Raw genomic sequence first — 23,749 nt, 5'->3', positions numbered from 1 at the left:
GTATAGTGCAATATTGGTTTTGGAGTAGAATTCAGTGATTCATCACTTATTTTAACACCTAGTGCTCATCATAAAAGTGCCCTCAATGCCCATCACCCATTAAGCCCATCCCCCACCTACCCCCTTCCATCAACACTTATTATCCATTTCCCATTCAACTTTGTTGTTGATTTTTTTTTTTTTTTTTTTTTTTTCAGATTTTTTAAAAGTAATCTCTAGGGCAGCCCGGGTGGCTCAGCAGTTTAGCGCCACCTTCAGCCCAGGGCCTGATCCTGGAGACCTGAGATCGAGTCCTCTCAGGCTCCCTGCATAGAGCCTCCTTCTCCCTCTGCCTGTGTCTCTGCCTCTCTCTCTCTCTGTGTGTCTCTCATGAATAAATAAATAAAATCTTAAAAAAAAAAAAGTAATCTCTACACTCAACTTGAGGGCTTGAACTCACAACACCAAGATCAAGAGTTGCACGCTCTACCAACTGAGCCAGCCAGGCGCCTCCTGTCTACTTCTTTCCTTATTAATTTATAATCATAAGATCAAGAATATAAGGCCTTTTCTGAATTATATGTTACTTCTCCCTCCTGAGAATGACCATTAAATTACTGAAGACTACTATGTGCCAGGCATTGTTCTAAGTGCTGGGGATACAGTAATGAACAAAGCAATGAAGTTTCCTTTTCTCAATTATTAAACTTCTCAGAAGAAAGGTGTTTGCACATGATTTGAGCTGAGAAAGACAGGAAATAAATTTTCATCCCTGGGTACAGAGTTCCTTAGAATTCATTTAAATACTGTCCTGTTTGGGATGCCTGGGTGGCTCAGTGGTTGAGCATCTGCCTTTGGCTCAGGGCATGATCCCAGGGTCCTGGGATCAAGTCTTGCATTGGGCTTCCCCAAGGAGCCTGCTTCTCTCTCTACCTGTGTCTCTGCCTCTCTGTGTGTCTCTCATGAATAAATACTTAAAAACAAAACAAAACAAAACAAAAAAACACTGTCCTGTTTTCATCTGCTTGAGAACCTTCTGGGGAGAAATCTATCCCACTCTCCAGGGATTCTAGAAGGATCTGTAGATCCTTTATAAAGGAACTGGGTGGTTAATGAAGTGGAAGCAGGAATAGCTGAAGGATAGCTTCACCCCTTCCCTGGAGGCAAGAGCCACACTTCCAGGTGCCCACACCTCCAGGCATACAGGGACACGACCTTTAAGCTCCAATGAGTTCAGAGAGCAAAAGGAGGAAGTTTGAAAGAATAACTCTTCTCCATCACAGCAGAGAGGATGCCAGTATGGTGCCACTCCTATGAACCCCAGGGAGAGGTGATGTCTGATTGGGTAAGGTGGCTCTAACTCTTCCTCCCACACCCATTTAAGGGATCCACCCCTCCGCAGCGGTTTGGCGCCTGCCTTTGGCCCGGGGCGCGATCCTGGAGACCCGGGATCAGATCCCACGTCGGGCTCCCGGTGCATGGAGCCTACTTCTCCCTCTGCCTGTGTCTCTGCCTCTCTCTCTCACTGTGTGCCTATCATAAATAAATAAAAATTAAAAAAAAAAATTAAAAAAAAAAGGGATCCACCCCTTGTAGATAGGACACATTTTATATAGGTAGCCTACACACACACACTCTTCTTTTTTTTTAAGATTTTATTTATTTATTCACTAGAGACACTGAGAGAGAGGCGGAGACATAGGCTGAGGGAGAAGCAGGCTCCCTGCAGGGAGCCTGATGTGGGACTCGATCCCAGGACCCCAGAATGGGACCTGAGCCAAAGGCAGTCACTCAACCACTGAACTACTCAGACACCCCCACACACCCATATTTAGAGATGAATCAAATAAATTTATCCTCTTCAAATTTATTTTTTTAAAAGATTTTATTTATTTATTCATGAGAGACACACAGAGAGAGAGAGAGAGAGAGAGAGAGGCAGAGACACAGGCAGAGGGAGAAACAGGCACCATGAAGGGAGCCCGAAGTGGGACTCAATCCCAGATCCCCAGGATCAGGCCCTGGGCTGAAGGCAGCGCTAAACCACTGAGCCACTCGGGCTGCCCCCTCTTCAATTTTAAACCTTGGGCAGCCCGAGTGGCTCAGCAGTTTAGTGCCGCCTTCAGCCCAGGGCGTGATCCTGGAGACCCAGGATCAAGTCCCACGGCGGGCTCCCTGTGTGGAGCCTCTTTCTCCCTCTGCCTGTGTCTCTGTGTGTCTCTCATTAATAAATAAATAAAATATTTTTTAAATAATTTAACCTTGCTCCTCAACCTAGCCTTTATCAATAATAAAGATAATACACTGATTTTCATCTGTCCAATTCATGTGTCTGTCTTTCCTTCCTTCCCCACCCCCCACCCTGGCTCCCTGCCTCAACTGGTTCCAAATTCAGAGGGGAAAAAAATATTTGACTCCTTCAACATACAGTATCCATGATACTGCTTTATGCCTGAATATTTTGATTTTTGATTTTGTGAATGTGATAACTGTCTTCTTTGTATTTTCTAAAAGGTTATTTACTGGGCCTACGGGTGGTTCAGTCGGTTAAGCATCTGCCTTTGGCTCAGGTCATGATCCCAGGATCCCGGGATCAAGCCCCACATTGGGGCTCCCTACTCAGCAGGGAGTCTGCTTCTCTTTCTACCCCTTGCTTGTGCTTTTTATTTAATAAATAAAATCTTTTTTAAGAAAGGTTATTTGCTGATAAGTAGCTAAAGTTCCAGGTTTTGGGACACCTGGGTGGCTCAGTGGTTGGGCATCTGCCTTTGGCTCAGGGCATGATCCCATGGTCCTAGGACTGAGTCCCACCATTGGGCTCCCTGTATGGAGCCTGCTTCTCCCTCTGCCTGTGTCTCTGCCTCTCTGTGTGTGTCTCTCATGAATAAGTAAATAAAATCTTGAAGAAGAACAAAAAAAAAAAAACCTTCCAGTTCTGTGTAGTTTTGTATTCAGCCAAATGAGTCAACTCTCTCATGGATTCTAGTGGTTTTCAGTTGAAACTTGAGTTTCACATGTAAAAATCAGGGTGCCTATAACCAGCTCAGTCAGTAGAGCATTCTTAGTCTCTGGGTTGTGTATTTGAGCCCCATGTTGAGTGTGGAGCCTACTTTTAAAAAAAAAAATTGCCAACTACAAAAACACTAACTTTATTTTGCCTTTCATTTTTCTTACAGTATTATTTCAACTAGAATTTCCAGAATAATGTTAAAATAGTAGTGATCTTGTGTTGGTGTAATGCCTTCTTTATTTTAATGAGAACAGCATTATAGTTTCATTTTTTAAAGAAGACTGATTTATTTGAGAGGCAGCAAGTGCACCGGGGGGTGGATTAGAAGGGGAAAGAGAATCTCAAGCAGACTACCCCCGAGTGTGGAGCCCAACACCAGGCTGGATTCCACAACCCTTAGATCATGACCTGAGCCAAAATCAAGAGTCAGATATTCAACCGATTGAGACACCCAAGCGCCCCTATAATTTCATTTTTAAGCGTAATAATGTGGACTATAGGGCAATCCGGGTGGCTCAGCGGTTGAGCGCCACCTTCCGCCCAGGGCCTGATCCTGGAGACCCGGGATGGAGTCTCACATCGGACTCTATGCATGGAACCTGCTTCTCCCTCTGCCTGTGTCTCTCTCTCTCTCTCTCTCTGTGTGTGTGTCTCTCATGAACAAATAAATAAAATCTTTAAAAAAATAACAATGTGGACTATAGTTTGAAATTTTTTTCTTAAAAAAATCAAGAATGGATATTGGGCAGCCCGGGGGGCTCAGAGGTTTAGCACTGCCTTCAGTCCAGGGCGTGATCCTGGAGACCCAGGATCGAGTCCCATGTCAGGCTCCCTGCGTGAAGCCTGCTTCTCCCTCTGCCTGTGTCTCTGCGTCTCTCTCTCTCTCATGAATAAATAAATAAAATCTTTAAAAAAAATCAAAAATGGATATTAATTTGTATCGCATATCATTTTTGCATCTACTGAGATGAGTCACTGTGTGACTTTTTATTGTAATGAATTATATTTGATTAAACTGTGCATTTTTGGAGTAAATCCTTTATTTATAGTGCACTGTCCTCTAACATATTATTAGATTTAACTTGACATCATTGTCTATTAGGTTTTTACATTGCTATCCCGCCGAACAGCATATCTTTTAGTCTTTTCTGCACTGCCAGTCAGCATTTGGAAGCAAGGTTGGTTGTATCAACGTTGTGACAGGCGTGGGGCGGCCATCCATCTGTTCCTGGGCTTGGTGACAGTCTTTGCATCACAAAGCTCTATTTCCTCAGCATTTTTGAAGTTTTCTGTCAATGCCTTTTTATTTAAAAAAAAAAAAAAGGATTTTATTTACTTATTCATGAGAGAAATGCCTGGGTGGCTCAGCGATTGAGCATCTGCCTTTGACTCAGGGTGTGATCCTGGGGTCCTGGGATTGAGTCCCGCTTCCTGCATGGAGCCTGCTTCTCCTCTGCCTGTGTCTCTGCCTCTCTCATGAATAAATAAATAAATATTTACTTAAAAAATAAAATATAAAATATTTATTTAAAATAAATAAATTATAAAATATTTATTTAAAATAAATAAATTTATTTATTTATTTATTTATTTTAAATAAATATTTTATATTTTATTTTTTAAGTAAATATTTATTTATTTATTCATGAGAGAGACAGAGAGAGAGGCAGAGACACAGGCAGAGGAGAAGCAGGCTCCCCACGGGGAGCCCAATGTGGGACTCAATCCCAGAACCACAGGATCACAACCTGAGCCAAAGCCAGATGCTCAACCGCTGAGTCACCCAAGTGCCCCCCTGTCAATGCCTTTTGATACAATGGCTTTGGGTTTTGTTTAGTTAGTTTTTGTTTGTTTGCTTGTTTGTTTTTTAATTTGAGAGAGAGAGAGAGAAAAAGAACAGGGAGAGAGGTATTAGGGGAGGGAGGGAGAGAATCTCCAGCAGACTCCCCACTGAGCACAGAGCCCACTGTGGGGCTCTATCTCATGATCCTGAGATCATGACCTGAGCCACATAAACAAGCATTAGACACTTAACCAACTGAGCCACCCAGGTGCCCTTGTTCATTGCTTTTAAAAATCTTGAATCTATTTCTCTAATTATCACATTTTTTCCCATCATTTTCATCTCACTATACATTTTCCTCTGGGTTCTGAGAACTCCACAACTACATAGCATTGATGAGGTTAATCAAAGAGCTCATCAGGCCCTTCAAAGATTACGCTGGAAACTTAATTCTGCTATTGCATTTGTGTTTCTTTATATGTTATCTCAGCCAGTCCCCTATATTTATTTCCTCACCCTTCTTGGTCAGCTTTCAACTTGGTTTGTTGCTTCTTTTTTGTTTTATCTTGGGTTTCATAAAATACCTATCTTCTTGATGTTCTGAGGGGAGGGGAAGATGCCACCTTCAAAAAAAAAAAAAAAATCACTTCTTTTTTTCAGCAGTATTCCAAGGGAGAAATGACAAGAGCTGAACTAAGCCATGGGCAATGGGATGGAAAAGAAGGGAAGAACTATGAGAACAATTAAGGGAATTGTAATAAATGGAGAAATGGAAAAAAATCTAGACAGCCAGCAGAGCCCAAAGGCTCCAAGGATATGTCCATGAGGAGATATAAGTGCCACTGGAGCTCACCTACCACAAAACAATGGCAACACCACAACACCTCCCTGACTCCACACAAATTTTACTGCAAAGACCCTCACCATTACCTAGGAGCTGGACATCATTTTCATCCTATGCACGAGGAAAGGAGTTCAGAAAAGTTAAACTGCTTCCAGGACTAGGATTTTGGCCCATGGAATCCAACTTCTTGAGCAACCACAGACCATGTGAAATAGGGTTACCTGGCTGGTGGAAAAACAGGACAGGAACTCAAGCCACCCTACTAAACCTATCATCAAGTTGGGGGGCGACAAGAAGAACACATCTGATACACAGAAAATGAAAAGGAGGGCAGCCCGGGTGGTTTAGCGGTTTAGCATCACCTTCAGCCCAGGGTGTGATCCTGGAGACCCAGGATGGAGTCCCATGCCAGGCTCCCTGCATGGAGCATGCCTCTCTCTGCTTGTGTCTCTGCCTCTCTCTCTCTCTCTCTCTCTCTCTCTGTCTCTAATAAATAAATAAAATCTTAAAAAAAAAAAAAGGAAAATGAAAAGGAGTAGGTAATTTAGAGCTATGTGGTATAGAAGATAGGATATACACAGTCTCAGAAATGAGGGAATAAGAACTTTGATGGGCACCGGGCTACCACACTCCCAAATTTCCTGGAATAATCCTGACTGGTGCTGGCTAGCTTGGCACAATTATTAATAATGTCCCTGTCAGGACAATAAATTCTCTGGCCCCCCTAGCAATGCTCCACGTCTGAACCATGCTTACCAGTATTCTTACATTATCATGTGTGATTTTCACGGGCCTACTGTACAGCAGTGATTCAGAAATTTGATGAAAGCTACAAACTCCCTCTTCAGAAAAATTACACAAACGCAGAATGTTGTACACAATTTTGATATGTTCATTTCCTTTGACAGAGCAGTTCCGTTCCTGGAAATTTATCCTACAGACACACAAGCATAAGGGCAAAGGTAGGTACAAGGACATCTGTGATAGTATTGTGGGCTGTTTTTTTTTTTTTTTTTTGGAAGATTTTATTTATTTATTTGAAAGAGAAAGAGTACAAGCAGGGTGGGGAGAAGCAGAAGGAGAGGCAGAAGCAGACTCCCTTGCTCAGCAGGGAACGGGGCTAGATCCCAGGACCCAGGGATCATAATCTGAGTCGCTGGGATCATGACCTGAGCTGAAGGCAGACGTTTAACTGATGGGAGCCACCCAGGCGCCCCTGCGATAGCACTGTTTTAAATAGCAAAACCTCAGAAACATCCTAAAATCCATCAGTAGGGAATGAGTGACATATACCCTAGGGAAGGCCGGTGGGGGTGGGGTGGGACGTTGATGGACAGCACTTGCTTTCGACCAGGCTTCCTCTTAAAATAGGCAGGAATCTGGGCAGCCCAGGTGGCCCAGCGGTTTAGCACTGCCTTTGGCCTCAGGTGTGATCCTGGAGACACGGGATCGAGTCCCACATCAGGTTCCCTGCATGGAGCCTGCTTCCCTCTCTGCCTCTCTCTCTCTGTCATGAATAAATAAATAGGCAGGAATCTTCCTGCACCCTTCGCTGCAGCCCACCCCCCCCACACACACCTACCACCTCCGTGCCCCCAACTCCACAAGCTCCCATGGGAGGAAGAGACACACGCTTGCCTCGCAGGAGGAGGCTAAATAATGAATTGTAAGTGTGTGTTTTCTTTGGCCAGGGCGGTCTGGCCAAGCACTGGGGGCTGCTGGGCAAACATTTTTCATATTTTAGTAGCTGGCCTATGCCCAAAGCAGTCAGAAGTTAAGTAAGCTTTGAATGAGCTGCACCCATTCTCCCCCCACCCCACCCCACCCCCAAAATTCTTAATGAGGTTCTAAGGCAGCGGCCTCCAGCAAACTCCTTCACTACTTTTAATGAATGCAAATGATTCAGCAACAAAAAACTTAGCCTGGAGTGAAATCCGTCTTTGTGTGGCTCGTTTCACCAGCTTACAGCCCAGCTCAGGCAGGGCCCTACCGGGCAGTGGCCCAGCAAGGCCTGAGGTGCCCAGGCTAGCCTAGGTGGACCCGCACACCCAGGGCAGCGGGAGCACCAGGAGCAGAAGGCAGGAAGTGCTCAGCAGGAGGGAAAACCCCTCCCTTTGGGCCCTACTCCACTCACCATCCCAACCACCAGATGCAGACCCTCGCAGCTCCACCTCTTTACAACTCTGGCTTCAGGGCAGAGGAAAAGTGTGAGCGGAAAAACAAAAGGTATTTCTTTGATCTAATGAAAGGGGTTGGTCCCGGGCACCTCAAAGGCCTGTCCGGTGTCACCACACATCCTGCATTCAAGGGCATTACACCCTGACACGCCCACCTTCCACCAACGCCAGGTACCTGAGGAACTGAGCAACCAGGAACCTGAAAAGCTCACTTGGACCCATGCCCTCCTTTACCAACTTCGTGGAAGCAATGAAAACGGAGGTAGTGTAAATAACCCAATTTACACCCTGTTTTTCAGAGTTCCCTTGAGCCGCAAAAACTGAAAGCAAATTGTCAGGAATCTAAGAGCAACCTTTGGCTAATTTACTTCCAACCTGGAGCTCAGGGGGATTTGCTGTCCTGTCAGCCTGATCAACACCTCTCTCCAGGGCTGAGGCAGAGGCCTGGACCAGAATAAGCAGCTGTTAATTCAGCTGCCACAGTCATCACCCCCAAGGCCAGCAGCTGGCAAGAGACCCGCAGAGGTCCATCCAAGTCCTCTCTAGGCCCTTCTGGTCCTGGATGTAAGTAAGGAATCCAGGCTGTTAGACCCAAACTGGGCAACTGACCCAACTCAGGACCACGGAGGACCCAAAGTATTTATCACTCTGGGTGCCTGAGATATAAAAAGGACTTCAAAGTACTTGTGGACCTGGTTTGAAAAGAACCACCACCACTTTCAGTCCTCATGGGACAGAGAAGACAGGAAAACTGGCTTCCCCAGAGGAAAATTCACACTGTAGTTTTAGAGGGCCTCCCAAATAAATTTCATATCATCAGAAATGCCTTTACCAGTATATCAAAGGCTTTTAGGAAAAGAGCACTGATATTTTCTTAACCTCAACACCATTCTTCCTGATTGTTCAAGACACATCGGCTACAATACCTTCTTCTTCTTAAGATTTTATTTATTAAAAAAAGAGATTTTATTTATTTATTCATGAGACACACACAGAGAGAGAGAGAGAGAGAGAAAGAGAGAGAGGCAGAGGCAGAGGGAGAAGCAGGCTCCATGCAGGGAGCCCGATGTGGGACTCAATCCCAAGGCTCCAGGATCATGCCCTAAGCCAAAGGCAGGAGCTAAACCACTGACGCTAAACAAGCGTCCCCAATACCTTATTCTTCTTGAAGACATTGTCAAAGGAAGCCAAAAAGGGCATTCACTTCATGGAGGGGCTGGGGCTTCTAGACCCTGGAACTTCTGAGCTCTTGCCTTCCAAAAGTGATCCATTAGCTGGCCCCTCTCCTAGCTGGGCACAGCTACCGATGATTAAAGTCTTGGACAACAACACAGAAAGAATGCATTCTAAAACCCCTAGAAGGTAGAAGTGAACATCAGGAAGGCAAGCACAAGTCTACACAGAAATCTATTTAAAAGAAAAAAGAAAAAAAAAAAAAGAAAAAAGTTTTGCTCTTTACTTTCACTAATATGTATGTATAAAAGACATATCTTTCTTTCTCTTTCTACCATCAAAACGAACCCCAACCCCACAGCCAATCCCTCCTACCATCAAATAAACCAGAATTCAAGCAAATAACGAATTCCCCAGCCTTTGGGCCACGTCTGTCCTGAAGGAGGGAAGGTGTTCTCAAGCAAATGCTTGGGTACCACAAAGCAGAATGAATAGCACCAGTAGTCTCTGCAAAGCCGGGATCAACCCTACACAACTGCACAGCCTGGGAAAGAAAAGAAATACTCCCGTCTCCCGCCTCCCACCTGCCCCGCTCATGTCTCCATCCTCTGAGTACCTGGCATCCTCTGAGTGTCCCACTGAGTGTCCCCACCCCCCCCACCCCCCCCACCCACCCCCCCACCCCCCCCCACCCCGCTTTGGTGCTTCTCTGCACCCTTGCCCTGCTCATTGCTCTCTCCTGGTTGTCTTGATTTGCCTACCAGACAATCCATTCCTGGAATGAGTCTCTAGTCTCCGCCCCCAACCCGCCACCCCAGGAATAGCTCAGCTTTTTTAAATGAAGACTCTACCATCAGAAAGGCATTTTCTTTCCATAATAGACTGTTGGCCCTCCTGGGGACAGCAGCCTCCCTTTCTAGAGATATCTTGCCTTCTAGACTTAAGGTACCTCCCCCCACCCTCACACACACAACCTAGCATGATGCCTCATGCCTTAAGCATCATTTGTTATTCATGTGCCAGACTAAAAAAGAAAACAGGTTTTTTTTTAAGGTCTTATTTATTTATTCAAGAGAGACAGAGAGAGACATAAGCAGAAGGAGAAGCAGGCCCCCTGTGGGGAGCCCAATGAGGGACTTGATCCTGGACAGGACCCAAGCCAAAGGCAGCCGCTCAACCGCTGAACCACCCAGGAGCCACCCAGGCATCCCAGGAAAACAGTTTCTATTGAAAGTTACTGGAGGATGGCAAACAAAAGCAGACCTGTAAATAAATCACCGTCATCGTATTATAACTACCTTTTATGGAGCATTCACTAGGACAGACTACATCCTTCAAGCACACTGAATTTCAAAGGTGTCACCAATTTTAAGATGTGCTGTTATCTGCATGTTACAGCTAAAAGGAAATGGTTCTAAGTTAAACTAAGATACAATACTACATAACTGATTACGTTACAACCCTGCTTTAAAGATGTGAAGGGGGGGGAGGCGCATCTTAGAGTTGATGAAAGATAGTATTATCCCACACAATCCTTACAAGCACCCTAATGGGGTTGATATTATTGCCCTCATCTTACAAAACGGAAAACAGGCTCAGCAAGGTGAAGTGAACTATCCAGGGTCGCTGGAGGAGCAAGCTATGAAGCCAGAACTTTGTTCCTAAACAGATTTCTGAATTTCCCTGTGCAGAGGGTGGGTGGCACCCACCAGGCCTTAGGCAGATCATCCCCAGCTAAGCTGCCCCGTCAAAGGCAAATAACACTGGCTTGGCTGATTGCTAAAATCAGGGTCTTTTTGCAATTGCTCCTGCACAGATCTACTTCCAGAAACAACAACAAAAGGAAAACAGGTTTTCCTAGCTCCTTCCTCACAAAACTGGCTGGAAGTGAGGGGGGACCTCTCAGCCAACTTGTTATATATAAAGCACATTTAATGAGCTTTTCGAGCTGTGGGGGTGGGAGAAGGCAGGGTTCATTGGAAATCTGATACTTTGGCAGCCAAACGAGAGGGACAAGGCCCTTAGCATCAGCCCCAGGGGGATAAACACCATCTCAAACCTCTTTGTCTGCCAGGAGATACTTCCTGGGGGAGCAGGAGGCGGCAAAGCTTTTTATGACTAAGCCCACCTAACAACAACCCTCCACCAGAGACCTGGCTGGGGTCTTTGTACAACCCACCTCACCATAAACCCTCTGTCCTTTCCCAAACCTGCTGGGGTCCCTCTACCCACAAATACCTGTGACCGCCATAAACGCCCTTAAACAGCCCCCGTTTACTGCCCAGCCTGCCTGCTGCTAAATGAAGGCATTTGTTTCAAATTTGCAAATACCGAAAGCAGTGGAAACCTAAGTCCACTCCTAAAATGAAATGTTCTGCATTCCTCCCGGCCCGAAGCACCACGCTTCAAAAGCTGCAAGAGGCCCTGGCTGTTTACTCACTGGTGGGGCTATTGGGAGAAGTATTTCCCTGCTCCCAGAGGAGGCTCCTTTGATCTGGGATGGGTGGGAAGGGGACAGGGAGAGAGGTGCCACCCAAGCTCAGGCCAGGCTTGGGCCCAGGCCCTCCTGCCTCCCTTCTGGATTGCCCTCAGCAGCCTTGGGGGGCCTGGGAAAGTAAGACTCACGGGGAGGCTCAAGTAGGGACATAGCAGGCCAGCTCAGCAGGACCTCTCAGGCCATGTTCAAGAGGCACCGGAAACTAAAGAGTGAAAAAGGCACGCAAGGCCAAAGAAGCACCCCAGCCCCTTCCCCAGAAAGGAAGGAAGGAGCACATTCACCACCTCTTTCCCTGCACCCGGCCAAGAAATTTAGGACACTTTTTGTACGCAGGGTGCCATGTTTACGAGATAAAAGCCTTTTGTTTTAAGGAGTTTGCAGAAAGGCAGTGGTGGTGGTGGTAAAGAGAAGACAGAGATCCTCCTCTAGGCCCCCCTGGGCTGTTCCAAGGCCCAGCAACCCCTCCTCCCCTGGAAGCTCCTCCTGCAAGGAGGCCCAGACCCCTGCCGTGGAGGAGGAGCCAGGATCACAGGCCAGATCACAGGCTGGATCACAGGCAAGAAGCTGCTAGCAAGCTGGGCATTTTTTAAATTGGTCAGTTTAACAACTTGTTAATCTGCTAAATTAACCAAACAGATAGAATGGTTTGCTCTTTGTAGCTGGAGCTACAAGGCCAACAGCACTTCTTCCCCCCACCACCCCCCGACCTTCCCAAGGCTTGCAAAACAACCATTTTCTTTGTTTGTGATTTTTGTTTTTCGGGTAGCTGGAAATGAACTTGGGATCTCAAATGCTATCCTAGCACATCTCCTCTCTAAGGACCTGCTGACCTGAAGGATCCTTCTCTTGGCTTTGTTTTGTTTTGTTTTTAACTGATGAGCAGAATCAGAACACCGAAGTATCACTTTGTCCCCTTCATCGATAGGACACAGGTTCCCACGTCGGAACCTGAGAGCTTCAGAAACAGGACTACCAAGAGCAGTTAACAGCTCGGCTAAAGGGAGATATCCCTGGCACCAAAAAAAAAAAAAAAAAAGTACATCTCCCAGGATTTCAGAGGTCATTGTCCAAGAAATTCTGAAATCTCTTGAGAATTAAAAGACTTGGGGCACCTGGATGGCTCAGTGGTTGAGCATCTATCTGCCTTTGGCTCGGGCTCAGGTCATGAACCCTGGTCAGGCTCCCCCCAGGGAGCCTGCTTCTCCCTCTACCTATGTCTCTGCCTCTCTCTGTGTGTCTCCCACGAATAAACAAAATCTTAAAAAAAAAAAAAAAAAGGAATAAATGACTTGCCTCCAAAATCAGAAATGGAAGGGAACCCATTGCATCCTTATTGTGTGCCAGGGCCTATACAACCAACTGTGGGCACATCCATCCATACAACAGTTAGCGGCAGAACTCTATTAACCATAGCAGTGATGACTCTATTACCACCTACGTGGTCTCCAGCACAGCATCACCCACTGTAAACTCCCAGCAGGCACATGAGCCTGGAATGTGGCAGCACACCTGGCAAGCCAGGACCTGTAACTAACTGCCCTCGACCTTCCAGAAGCACCAGGTGGAAGAGATGGAGAACTCAGAAGTTCAGGAGAAAAGCCCTAATCATGGGGGTGCAGGCACAGTGTTCTGGACTTCTAGATCACACAGTCTGAACATAACTCTAAAAACTTTAAAATGTCCACAAACCTCTGAAAAGACCACTGAAAACCCTAACCTTGCTGTTTTGTAACAACAGCTAATTTTTTTAAAGAGAAAAATTGGCGATCCTGCATGCTACGGCACAAAAGGCCCCTCCATGCTTAATTTACAGATAACGCTCCTTGTGTAGAAAGAGCAAACGCTCTTCTATCCTCTGACTGTAACTGGGCTGCTCCTAAAGCCACCCAGACAGTTCTCCTGTCTGCCAAATCCACTCCCTGACATTCACCCCACTCTGAGGCATGTGTGTGTTAACACTCCATAGCCCCTGGGACACAGAAGAGCACAGAATTGGCTCTCCTACTTACTAGTTCCGAAGTCCTCAGTGGATCATACTTTGTACCTCAGAGTCTCTAGCTGTCAAAGGCCTCCCATCCCTTTACCCTCCCCCACCCCTAAAACCCAACCATCTTTATCCAGCCTACCTCTGAGCCATGTTAATCGGATCAATTGTCAGTGTGAGTGAAAGCATTCTGTCAACAGTGGGTACAGAGGAGGCTCTCCCAAAGTGCAGCCAGCCCCTTCTCCCAGCCTGAAGCCTCCCTTCAGTTGTTCTTGCTTCTGTGCAAAGGAAAAGGTGTTCCTCACCAAAGCACTAGTCACCCCTAGTACTTGAGGACTAACCTCATTTCTGCCTTAAAAAAAAAATTTTTTTTATTTATTTATTCATGAGAGACACACAGAGAGAGGCAGAGACATAGGCAGAGGAAGATGCAGGCTCCCGGTAGAGAGCCCGATTCTGGATTTGATCCCAGGACCCCAGGATCACATTCTGAGCCAAAGTCAGATGCTTAACCACTGAGCCACGCAGGCATCCCACATTTCTGCCTTCTTTTACTCAAAAACTCTTCTTTTAGGGGGCATCTGGATGGCTCAGTCAGTTAAGTGTCTGCCTTTGGGTCAGGTCATAATCTGGGGTCCTGGGATCGAGGGGGTCCTGGGATCAAGCCCCACAAGGGGCTCCCTACTCAGCGAGGAGTATGCTTCTCCCTGTGCCTCTGCCCCTCCCCCCTGCTTGTGTGTGTGTTCCAGTGCTCTCTCAAATGAACAAATAAAATCTTAAAAAAAAAAAAACAACACACACACGCACACACACACACAAATTTTTTTCCCCTTCATAAGAATTCTCTCCCAAACCTTTCCAGAATTTACTCAAACCTCTCCATTCCCCCTTGCACCCAAGGAATTAAAGCCTCATACCCACACCACCAGTTGATCGAGTCTAAACACATCGGTGCCCACGCACTAGAGACTCCTGAACAAAACGCAGCCCTTAAAGTCCTCTCTCCAAAACCACGGGTGAGGAGAAGGGCCTGTGAGATGTGGAGGGCAATACTGGGCCAGCCCCCAAAGGTCACCACATTTAAGGCCTGCCAAGGTCTTGAGTCCTCAAGGTGAGGCCTGAGCAGCATGTGGGACTTGCCCCATGTCACATGGGCAGTCTGCGGCAAATGTGTGAGCAGGGCCCATGTCTCCCTCTTAGTGGCTCCCTCATACCCTGGAGGTGTATGTCCAGAACAAGAGCCCACCATAACCAATCTTTGCTACTGAAGAGATTCTACTATTACTGCAGGATTTCCTCTAAAGCAGGAAAGCCAGGGCACCCGGGTGGCTCAGTTGGTTAAGCATCTACCTTCAGCTCAGGTCACTATCTCAGGGTCCTGGGTTTGAGCCCCACTCTGGGCTCTCTGCTCAGCAGGGAGCCTGCTTCTCCCTCTCCCTCTGTCTTTCCCATGCCCGCTTCTGCGTGCTTTCTCTCTCTCAAGTGAATAAATAAAATCTTTATAAATATATACATACATACATACATACATTCATACATACATACAAACTGGAAAGCCTACACACTTTACCTGGGGCCACTGGAGGCTCCAGTGTGCCCAGGGAGAGAGGCAAGCCCAGAACTTCTTAATGAGATATAGAATAAACTCTGAGCAGTCCCTCTTCCCTGAAGACTCAGCCAGCCTTCTTTATTAATTATTACATAAGGCTTTAGAAGCCTGCATGTGCAAGGCAGTAAAATCCTCCGGTGGGGGGAGGAGCCCCAAAACAGAGGAAGCTACAGACATATACTGTGGAGTGGGTACAGCCCTGGAGCCCCAGCCTCCCAGGCTTCTCCTACACTGTGGGATGAGCAGCAGTGCCCCAGCTCACCACCATAGGAGGCAGGCGAAGAGTAGAGAATAGAGTAAATGGCTCATCTAAAACACAGTATTAGACTAGAGGTCACTGAAATCATCCTGGCCTGTCAGCTGAGAAGCAAAGAGCCACTCATTCCAATAGATAGTCACATATGACTGTATGGGTTGTGCACTGCTCAAGATACCCAACCAAGGTATAAACACTGAAACATTGCCGTGTCCTGATGCAGGGTTGCATTCACTTGGAGGAAAGGCGCCTATTTCTTCTTTGCACAAAGGCACTCTATGAGCAAGCTGCTGGGACGCCTCAGCCATCCCCTAAACAGGCCATCATTCTCCTCACTGCCTCACCAAAGGCACCCCCAGAAGAGGCAAAAAAAAAGAGCCAGTGTGTCTCCAAGGGGAGAGGCAGTGCATGCTAGTGCCCACTCTGCCCTCCTTAACAACCCACAGAGAGAGCCCTCCATCCCTGACCACACCACACCTTGGGAACCTCCCTACAATATTGCAAGAAGTTCACACAAGCTAACCAGAGTGACCGACTGGGGAAACCCCACAGCCATTCTATGATCACAGAGGCCCTTCCCATGGGTATTATAAAAGTCAGCCCAGACTGCAAGAAGCACAGCTTACTACTCACTCCCTAGAGGAACATCGGCACACCCAGGGAGACAGCGGCGCCGACCGAGCACCGATCACCCTGCGAGAATCCACTGTGAAGACAGAAGGAGAAGAGCTCCCACCAGGAAAAGCAAGGTGGCTGAGCCCACACCTTCAAGCTGCTGTTGAAACTGAGACCCGGGCAGCCTGGGTGGCTCAGCGGTTTAGCACCGCCTTTGGCCCAGGGCATGATCCTGGAGACCAGGGATTGAGTCCCACGTCCGGCTCCCTGCATGGAGCCTGCTTCTCCCTCTGTCTGTGTCTCTGCCTCTCTCTCTGTCTCTCATGAATAAATAAATAAATAATAATAAAAAAAAAAGAAAATTTGTACTCTCAAATGAGGAAACCATTTTTTTTTTAAGATTTTATTTATTTATTCATGAGAGACAGAGAGAGAGAGACAGAGAGAGACAGAGACACAGGCAGAGGGAGAAGCAGGCTCCATACAGGGAGCCCAATGTGGGACTCGATCCTGGGTCTCCAGGATCACGCCCTGGGCCAAAGGCGGTGCTAAACCGCTGAGCCACCCAGGCTGCCTGAGGAAACCATTTCTAAAGCTGCCAGTCTGGAGCAACTCTGTTGAGCCCTTGCAAACCATTCTAGAAACTGAGGACTGGAAAGAAAGGCTGCCATCCTAAAAGGAGATAAAGGGTCAGGGCAGTCTCTGGAAAGAGACAGGAACGCTGGCCAGAGGGATTGCCCACCTGGTCAACCACCTCCAGTGGAAGCACTACCTTGTAATTTCCTGGAGGGGACAAGGGAGGAATCAGCGGCACTTGTACTTTGCAGGTGAGGAAACTGAGGCTGGAAAGGTTAATTAACCAGTTCAGGGGCAGGGGAAGGTAGCCATTGCACCAGAACCAGAATACAGAAAAGCAGGTGTCATAGGACCACAGATGTCACTTCTCCTTCTTTATTATGCACTGATATGTGTGAATTAGACAAGAACCAGCCAAGTTGGGCGCCCTGATTGGCTCAGTCAGTTGAGTCTGCCTTCCGCTCAGGTCATGATCCTGGGATCCTGGGATCAAGCCCCACATCACTCTCTGCTCAGTGGGGAGCCTGCTTCGATTCTCCCTTCCCTTTGCCCTTCAAGCCACTCTGTGTGCTCTCTCAAATCAACCAATCAATCAATTAATGAATCTTTAAAAAAAAGAAGCAGCCAAGTATTCAGACTCCTGGTCCAATGCCTTTCTACCCTTCTGATTGGTCATTGTAGCCTATGTCTATTAGCAATTTAATTCTCTCTCTTCTCTGAAGCCCTTCCACTCTTCATTTGCTCCTGCGTCATGGACTTACGGTCCTATATATTCTAGAATGTCTTCTATTTAACATTTTACCAAGTCATGTCTTTTACCACACTTCATGTGATTCACATCTCTCCAGTGTGTCTCCTTCCTGCCTCCTGCCCCAACTGAGACACTTCACCCATGGAAGACCCTCAAAGACACTATGAACTAACCCCATCCTAAGCCCCTCAATATCAACACCAACCTTTCTCATCACCGCAACTCCACCTTTTTTTTTTTTTTAAGATTTTATTTATTTATTCATGAGAGACACAGAGAGGAAGAGACAAAGGCATAGACAGAGAGAGAAGCAGGCTCCCTGAGGAAAGCCTGATGCGGGACTTGATCCCAGGATCCCGGGATCATGACCTGAGCCAAAGGCAGTCAGACTCTCAATCACTGAGCCACTCAGGTGCCCCCACAGCTCCAGTTTAACATGACAAAACCCTTATAGCAATTCAGTGGTTCTCAGACCTGAATGTAGGTAAGAATCTTCTGGGAAGCAATTTTGTTTTATTTTACTTTTCCTGGGAAACAATTTTAAAATGGAGTTTGGGATTGAACTGTGACTGGATTGACTATTCGAAACATATAACAGAATTTAACAAATGAGAAAGCAAAATATCTTTTCTGGCTTCTTCCCCAATGCTTCTGATGGGCAAGTCTGCAGTCAGGCTCGGACAACTCAAATTTGAAATAGGTCCTCTGGTTACCTGCCCTTCCACTCTTTTTTTTTTTTTTTTAAGATTTTATTTATTTATTCATGAGAGACACAGAGAGAGACAGAGACAGAGACACAGGCAGAGGGAGAAGCACGCTCCATGCAGGGAGCCCGATGCAGGACTAGATCCCAGGACTCTAGGATCACACCCTGGGCCAAAGGCCAGAGCCAAACCGCTGAGCCACCCAGGGATCCCCTGGTTCCACTCTATTACCTGATGGTCTCTAGACCACAAATCTACATCTTCTTATCATGTGACTCAGAATCCCTACACCACAATTTGGGACCTAGTTTTCAGAAATTAAATACCCACCTAAAACAGCAAATGCATACATACCCTAGCTCATCAGAATCTAAGTTTCTGGCAGGAGCCTGGGATCTGCAGGTCACCCGGTAGACTGTGTTCCACCCACTTGTGTACTCATTCCCTGGACTCTGGAGATCCAAACCTCATCCACAAGAGGGAAAAGGCGCCTGTGTGTGTCAGCCCTTCCAACAAAGCTTCCTCCCTGCCCCACTGCTTCTTGTGCATTACTGGGAGGGAAATGGCCTAAACGCAGAGAAGAGGATGGAAAAAGTGACATACTACAGAGGGCTTCCTCAAACCACTGATTAGCTGCAGCAACTCCTGTGCCAGCTCCACCAAAGTGCCAGGGGGCTCGGCAGGGCCAAATGTGCACTCAGCGGTGAACTCAGAGAACCCCAAGACAGGACTCTCACCAAGCCACCATGGCAGAACTTTCACGGCTTCAGGGACAAAAGGACCAGGCGATGGGGGCTGGGGGTTGGGGGCAGAGGATGAATCCAGGAAAGAGGCAGAGAGGCAGGCAGGCAGGCAGGCAGCTCAAAGAAGACAAAGTTAGAGCCAACACCGGCAAGCGTGGCCCCGAGCAGGTAACCCCACCATGTGGCTCTGCCAAGGGTACAGCCAGGGGCACAGCAGCAGAGAAACATGCTACTGAGGTTAGGGACAGCAGAGAGAGACCAAGGGATACAGACCAAGGGTACCTGACCCTGTGTAATGACCCTTTCTTCCATCAGGAAAACACCAAAGACTGAATCCCTGGCCCCAAACTGCTTTTGGCTCAATATCAGAGTCTGAACCGGCCAACATCCATCCCAGATGAATCTCACAGAAGCTCCACTGGCTTAAACACACAAACCCCCTCGCTCCAAGATATGAAGTCCTCTGACGATTTTAACACTACAACCACTGAAGCCCAGCAGAGACGTTGCCGCCCTTTACGAATCAAACAGATTCCTGAAAAGTCACCCTTCAACCAAATTTCTCCCTAACAAATCCAATTTCATTATAAAATGAGCGTATGCTCCTCGAGGAAAATCTGAGGCTTCTAGAGGAGCTGGACATCACACTTACTGCTGCACGCCTCCTGGAGTTATAGGTTTAATGGACAAGTTTCCTGACAAAATTTAAATCAAATTCAACCCAAAGTGAGGTGTTTCTGTTTTTGTTTTTTTGGTGAGTCAATGTTTATGTGCACACATCGCAACAAAGAGTGTTCATGTGAATGAAAAGTTATTTAAGGTAAATCTTCAAATACCATTTAAGAGCTAGGGCCCCTAATTTGAAAGCTTGGCACCTCAGGTTTCTATAGGAGACCAGGACTTCTGGAACTGTGCAGTGCAATTGGGATTCTGATTTGGGCTCCCAAGGAATGGTGAACCACCTCTCTGCGGAACTTATTTTGAGTGGCCCGACACAGTTCAGTTTTTGAAGTGTGGTCCCTGCGAGGCAGGTCAGCTTCTATGAACAGGTGGTTGCCTGTGCCCAGAACCCTTGGAGAAAGCCAGAAGCCCCATTGCCACATTCAACTCAAGAAAACCACCACAAAGAACAGACGGCCCAGAAACAGGGAAGGAAGGTCTGGTCCCTTGATTCAGTCATTGCAGAGCAGACGCAAGGAGGAACCAACAGGTGGCCCAAACCCAGAGAAGCTGGAAGGGGCACAAAAGACCCCCAACAGCTAGGAGGCAAAGGGGATGCTTACCTGTGCCCTTGAGTACCCTGCCCTGTACCCAAAAGGTTCATTCACCTTTTTAATAAACCTAGAGAAGGACCCATTATAAATGATACCATAATGAATTCTTAGAGCGCTTTAGTCAAAACTCAAATATGGAGAGGTCCTAAGAATGACAGAGTCCAAAAGTTCTACAGGAATCTTTCTGGCAGGAGACCAGGACAGCTTTGGGGAGGAAGTGGAGCTGGGCAAGAGAGGAAAGGAAGGGGGCAGCCTGGGTGGCTCAGCGGTTTAGCACCACCTTCGGCCTAGGGCGTGATCCTGGAGTCCCGGGATCGAGTCCCACATCGGGCTCCCTGCATGGAGCCTCCTTCTCCCTCTGCCTATGTCTCTGCCTCTCTCTCTGTGTCTCTCATGAATAAATAAAATCTTTAAAAAAAAAAGAGAGAGAGAGAGAGGAAAGGAAGAAACCACACCTGTTTCAGGGGATGGTAAACTGACTAGTTGGGTTGCAATGGAAGCTCTAGTAGGTGGAAAATGTTTCCTGTTGGGGGTGACTGCTGCGAGGCTGGAAAGGTATGTGGGAAGCATACCCCAGGAGAGGGAAGAACAAGAAAGGGGCCCTTTATAGACTTCATTACTTTAATCCTCTGCACAACTTCAGGGAGTAAGTTACTTTACAGAGGAGCCAAACTGGGAGGTCAAGAAATTTGCCCAGGGCCACAAGGCCCGTCCAAGTCTGAGGTGCTGTTGGGCCAAATACTTCAGGTCTCCATGGCCTGAGCTCCCTCCACCACCCAGCCCTGCTCTGAACGCCAGGAGTGTGACTGGATCCTTCAGGAAGCGATGTACAAAGATTACCCTTGCCCTCCCACAGTACGTCCCAATGACTGAGGAAACCCGTCACTGACAAAAGCAACTCCTAGGCCTGAATGGCAGGCTGCAGAGCTTCAAGGAATCTGCAGGACAACCCAGCTCCGAATGTGACAACTCAATCTCCCCCAAAGACACAAGAGCCAGAAAGGAAGAACCCAGAGAAGGGGGGATGGGAACAGGAATGGGTTGTGACCACAAGTGACCGTGCAAACAGCTGGGGTTAAGAATCCCAGATTTCCAACGTCAAGCCCTCTCCTCCCCCTCCACCGTATTTATCACGATGGGGATCTCAAAGTTTGGAAAGCTACTCAGCCATTTACAGCATAATTACTCAAACTTCAAAATGGTCTAATCCACAAACCTAGCCAGCCTAGGTCCCTCACTCCGGCCTTATTAACAGCAGGGTCTCACTAAAACTCCAGTTAATTACACAGTTAAACAATGAAATGGAAAAATCTACTGTATAATCTATGAAAAAATCGTTGCCCTCCCTTAAGTCATGACGTCTGGGGGTGGGTTGAGTCCCCGGATTTCACGAAGATGGCAGGCTCCTCGGCCTCCGTTGAAATTGTTTACAGCACATGGACAGGTTCCACACCAAGGCACATTTGGTGGAACTGATTTAAGGCTCTCATTAAAATGTTCCTTTGTTGAGCACAAGACATCTCCCCACCCCCATAGGAGATTGCAGACCTCCAACCCCAAGCCCTCAGCCTGCCCTAACTTCCCCCTACAAGACCTCCCCCCACTAAACACCCGTCTTGGGATTAACATCAATTAACATCAGAGTCGTCTTCCCAAGGAAGGAATTTAGCATTTGTTGAATGAACAAGGACCCAGTCTCCACCAGAACCTCCCCTTGGCTCCAGAATTCTAAACATCAGCAGTGAAGACAGTCATATCAGACGACCCACACACCCAAATCCAAACAGCCACCAACCAAGGATGCCTGTAAGCTGGGGCTGCTCATCCATACAGCTGGGCCCCTGATCCTGGCTGCAAAAAAAACTTCCATACTTCCTCTGCGAGCAGATGTGGGTCCTGCCATGAGCAATAACCACCCTACACATCAAAAGGAACACAGGGCAGCTCCAGAAACACCTCCTACGAATCCCAGGAGCTTGTTCTTACCTCTCATCTTGAGTGGGTTACCTTTCCTTTTAAGCTAGGGCTGGGGGAGATGCTGATACAATCACCACCAAAACCCCCTCAACAGCTGGCAAGCCAGGGAGATGTCAGAAAAGACAATTCTCTATCCCCACCAGCCCTATGGCCACTCTTCCAAGAAAGAGAAAAGTGATAAGCTAGGACCAGTTGTCCTGGGCAGAGTTCCTCCGGAAAGGACTGCTGCCAGCCTCATCACCAAAGATTGAGTGTGTGTTGTGGGGTTTTTCGGCAGGGGGCATCTTTCCAGTCCAGGCTGCTTGTGGTGTGCAGGTAGCTCGGTGCCTTCCCGTAAAGCACTTCAATACCTCAGTGGTGACTCTCAGGTGTGACCTAGCCAGGAAATAAAGGCGCGCGGGGGTGGGGGGTGGGGGTGTTCGGGTCCAGTCTGCCCCGAAGATACAGGCCACACCCTCATCAAAACGCTGAGACCCTCCCAAGAAAGGGTAGAATGAACTCTTTTTGCCTTTCTGCCCGCAGAATGAGAGCTTCGCTTTCCTCCGTGCGGAGACACAGGATGGAAATCCAGGAAGGAGCAGAACAAACCCCGTCCGCACCTTTGCAGGCCGGCCATGCCCGATTTTGGCAGCGGCCTTCACACATTAGTCACCACGACAGCCTCGGACTCTCCGCTCCCCAGATTCGACCCGGCTGGGAGTGGGCTCAGGGCTCGGGTCCAGGAGCTAGAGGAGACGGGGCAGCCCCGAATTCCTCCTTCCGCTCGCCCCAGCAGGGCCGTCAAGGGTCCCAGCCGGCCCGGGAACTTGGAAGGGGGAAACCGGGAGCGGCCGGCCCGCGTAGGTAACAAAGCTCCGCGCTCTGCGCGGCGCAGGTCGGTCCCGCATCCGGCACCAGGCCGGCCCCCTCACCTAGGCGGTGGCTACTGGGGGGACTCCGTCTGCCCCGCCGCCAACCACCTCGCCGCGCCCCCCTAAGTAGGCAGGTAGTCGTTTCCCTGCCGAAAAGAAACTCCCTACCGGGGCCCAGGGGCCAGCAACTCCCGGCAGTTCCCGAGCAAACTCTCCGCTCAGGCCGGGAAAACTCTGGGGCGGCTGGAAGAGCGTCCTCGCAGGCGCGAAGGGAGCGGGGCCCGAGCGGACCCGCGGGGGCTTCGCCACCCCCGCCGCCGGGACCTGGCGCCCGCCGCCAGCCTCTCCTCCGCTCCGGGTCCTGCCCGGCCCAGCCGCCCGAAGCCACCTCCCCGCTGCCCCCCTTAGCCCGCGGGGCTCCCGCGCTTCCCCAGCCCCGCTTCCTCAGCTCGCCGCGACTCACCGCCCAGCAGCGGCAGCAGCAGGACGCTGAGCACGGGCAGCCGGCGGAGGCTGCTCGGCGTTCCTGGCGCAGCTGCCATCGCGGAAGGCTCGGGGAGAGCACCGGCGGGCGCTCGGCGGGCGCGCGAACTGCGCTCCACGGCGGGCCGGGGAGGCCGAGCGCGCCGGAGCGCGGGCGCTGCTGCAGCAGCTGCAGCCGGAGCCCGAGCCCGAGCCCGAGCCCGAGCCCGAGGCGTCCCGAGCCGGAGCCGCGCGCCGCCCGTACCTCCGAGCCCTCGCGCGCCGCTGCCGCTAGTGTCGCCGGTGCCGCCGCCGCCGCCGCCGCCGCCAGGCCCCGCCCCGCCCCGCGACGCCCCCTCCCCGCCGGTCGCCGCGCGGCGCCCCGCCCCTTCGACGCCCCCTCCCCGTCGTGGCGGGGCGGAGCTCGCAGTAGCGGGAGGGGTCTGGAGCTGGAGAGGGGACGGGGAGGGAGGCCCTGGAGAGT

At 48.8% G+C, this 23,749-nt stretch overlaps 1 protein-coding gene across 1 annotated transcript in view; it reads right to left on the bottom strand.

Moving 5' to 3' along the window:
- PTK7 (protein tyrosine kinase 7 (inactive)) overlaps positions 1-23,594 on the bottom strand; it is a 62,564-nt gene extending 38,970 nt beyond the window's left edge. The window contains exon 1 of the mRNA XM_025990945.2: positions 23,267-23,594. Within this exon, the coding sequence (XP_025846730.1) occupies positions 23,267-23,345 (79 nt within the window). The 5' untranslated portion in view covers positions 23,346-23,594. The remainder of the gene's footprint in view (positions 1-23,266) is intronic.
- Between the last annotated feature and the right edge of the window lie 155 nt (positions 23,595-23,749).

Source organism: Vulpes vulpes, chromosome 1 (genome assembly GCF_048418805.1).
Source record: "Vulpes vulpes isolate BD-2025 chromosome 1, VulVul3, whole genome shotgun sequence".
NCBI lineage: Eukaryota > Metazoa > Chordata > Mammalia > Carnivora > Canidae > Vulpes > Vulpes vulpes.
Note: the sequence above shows the minus strand (reverse complement) of the source record. Positions and strands in the feature narration are given on the sequence as shown.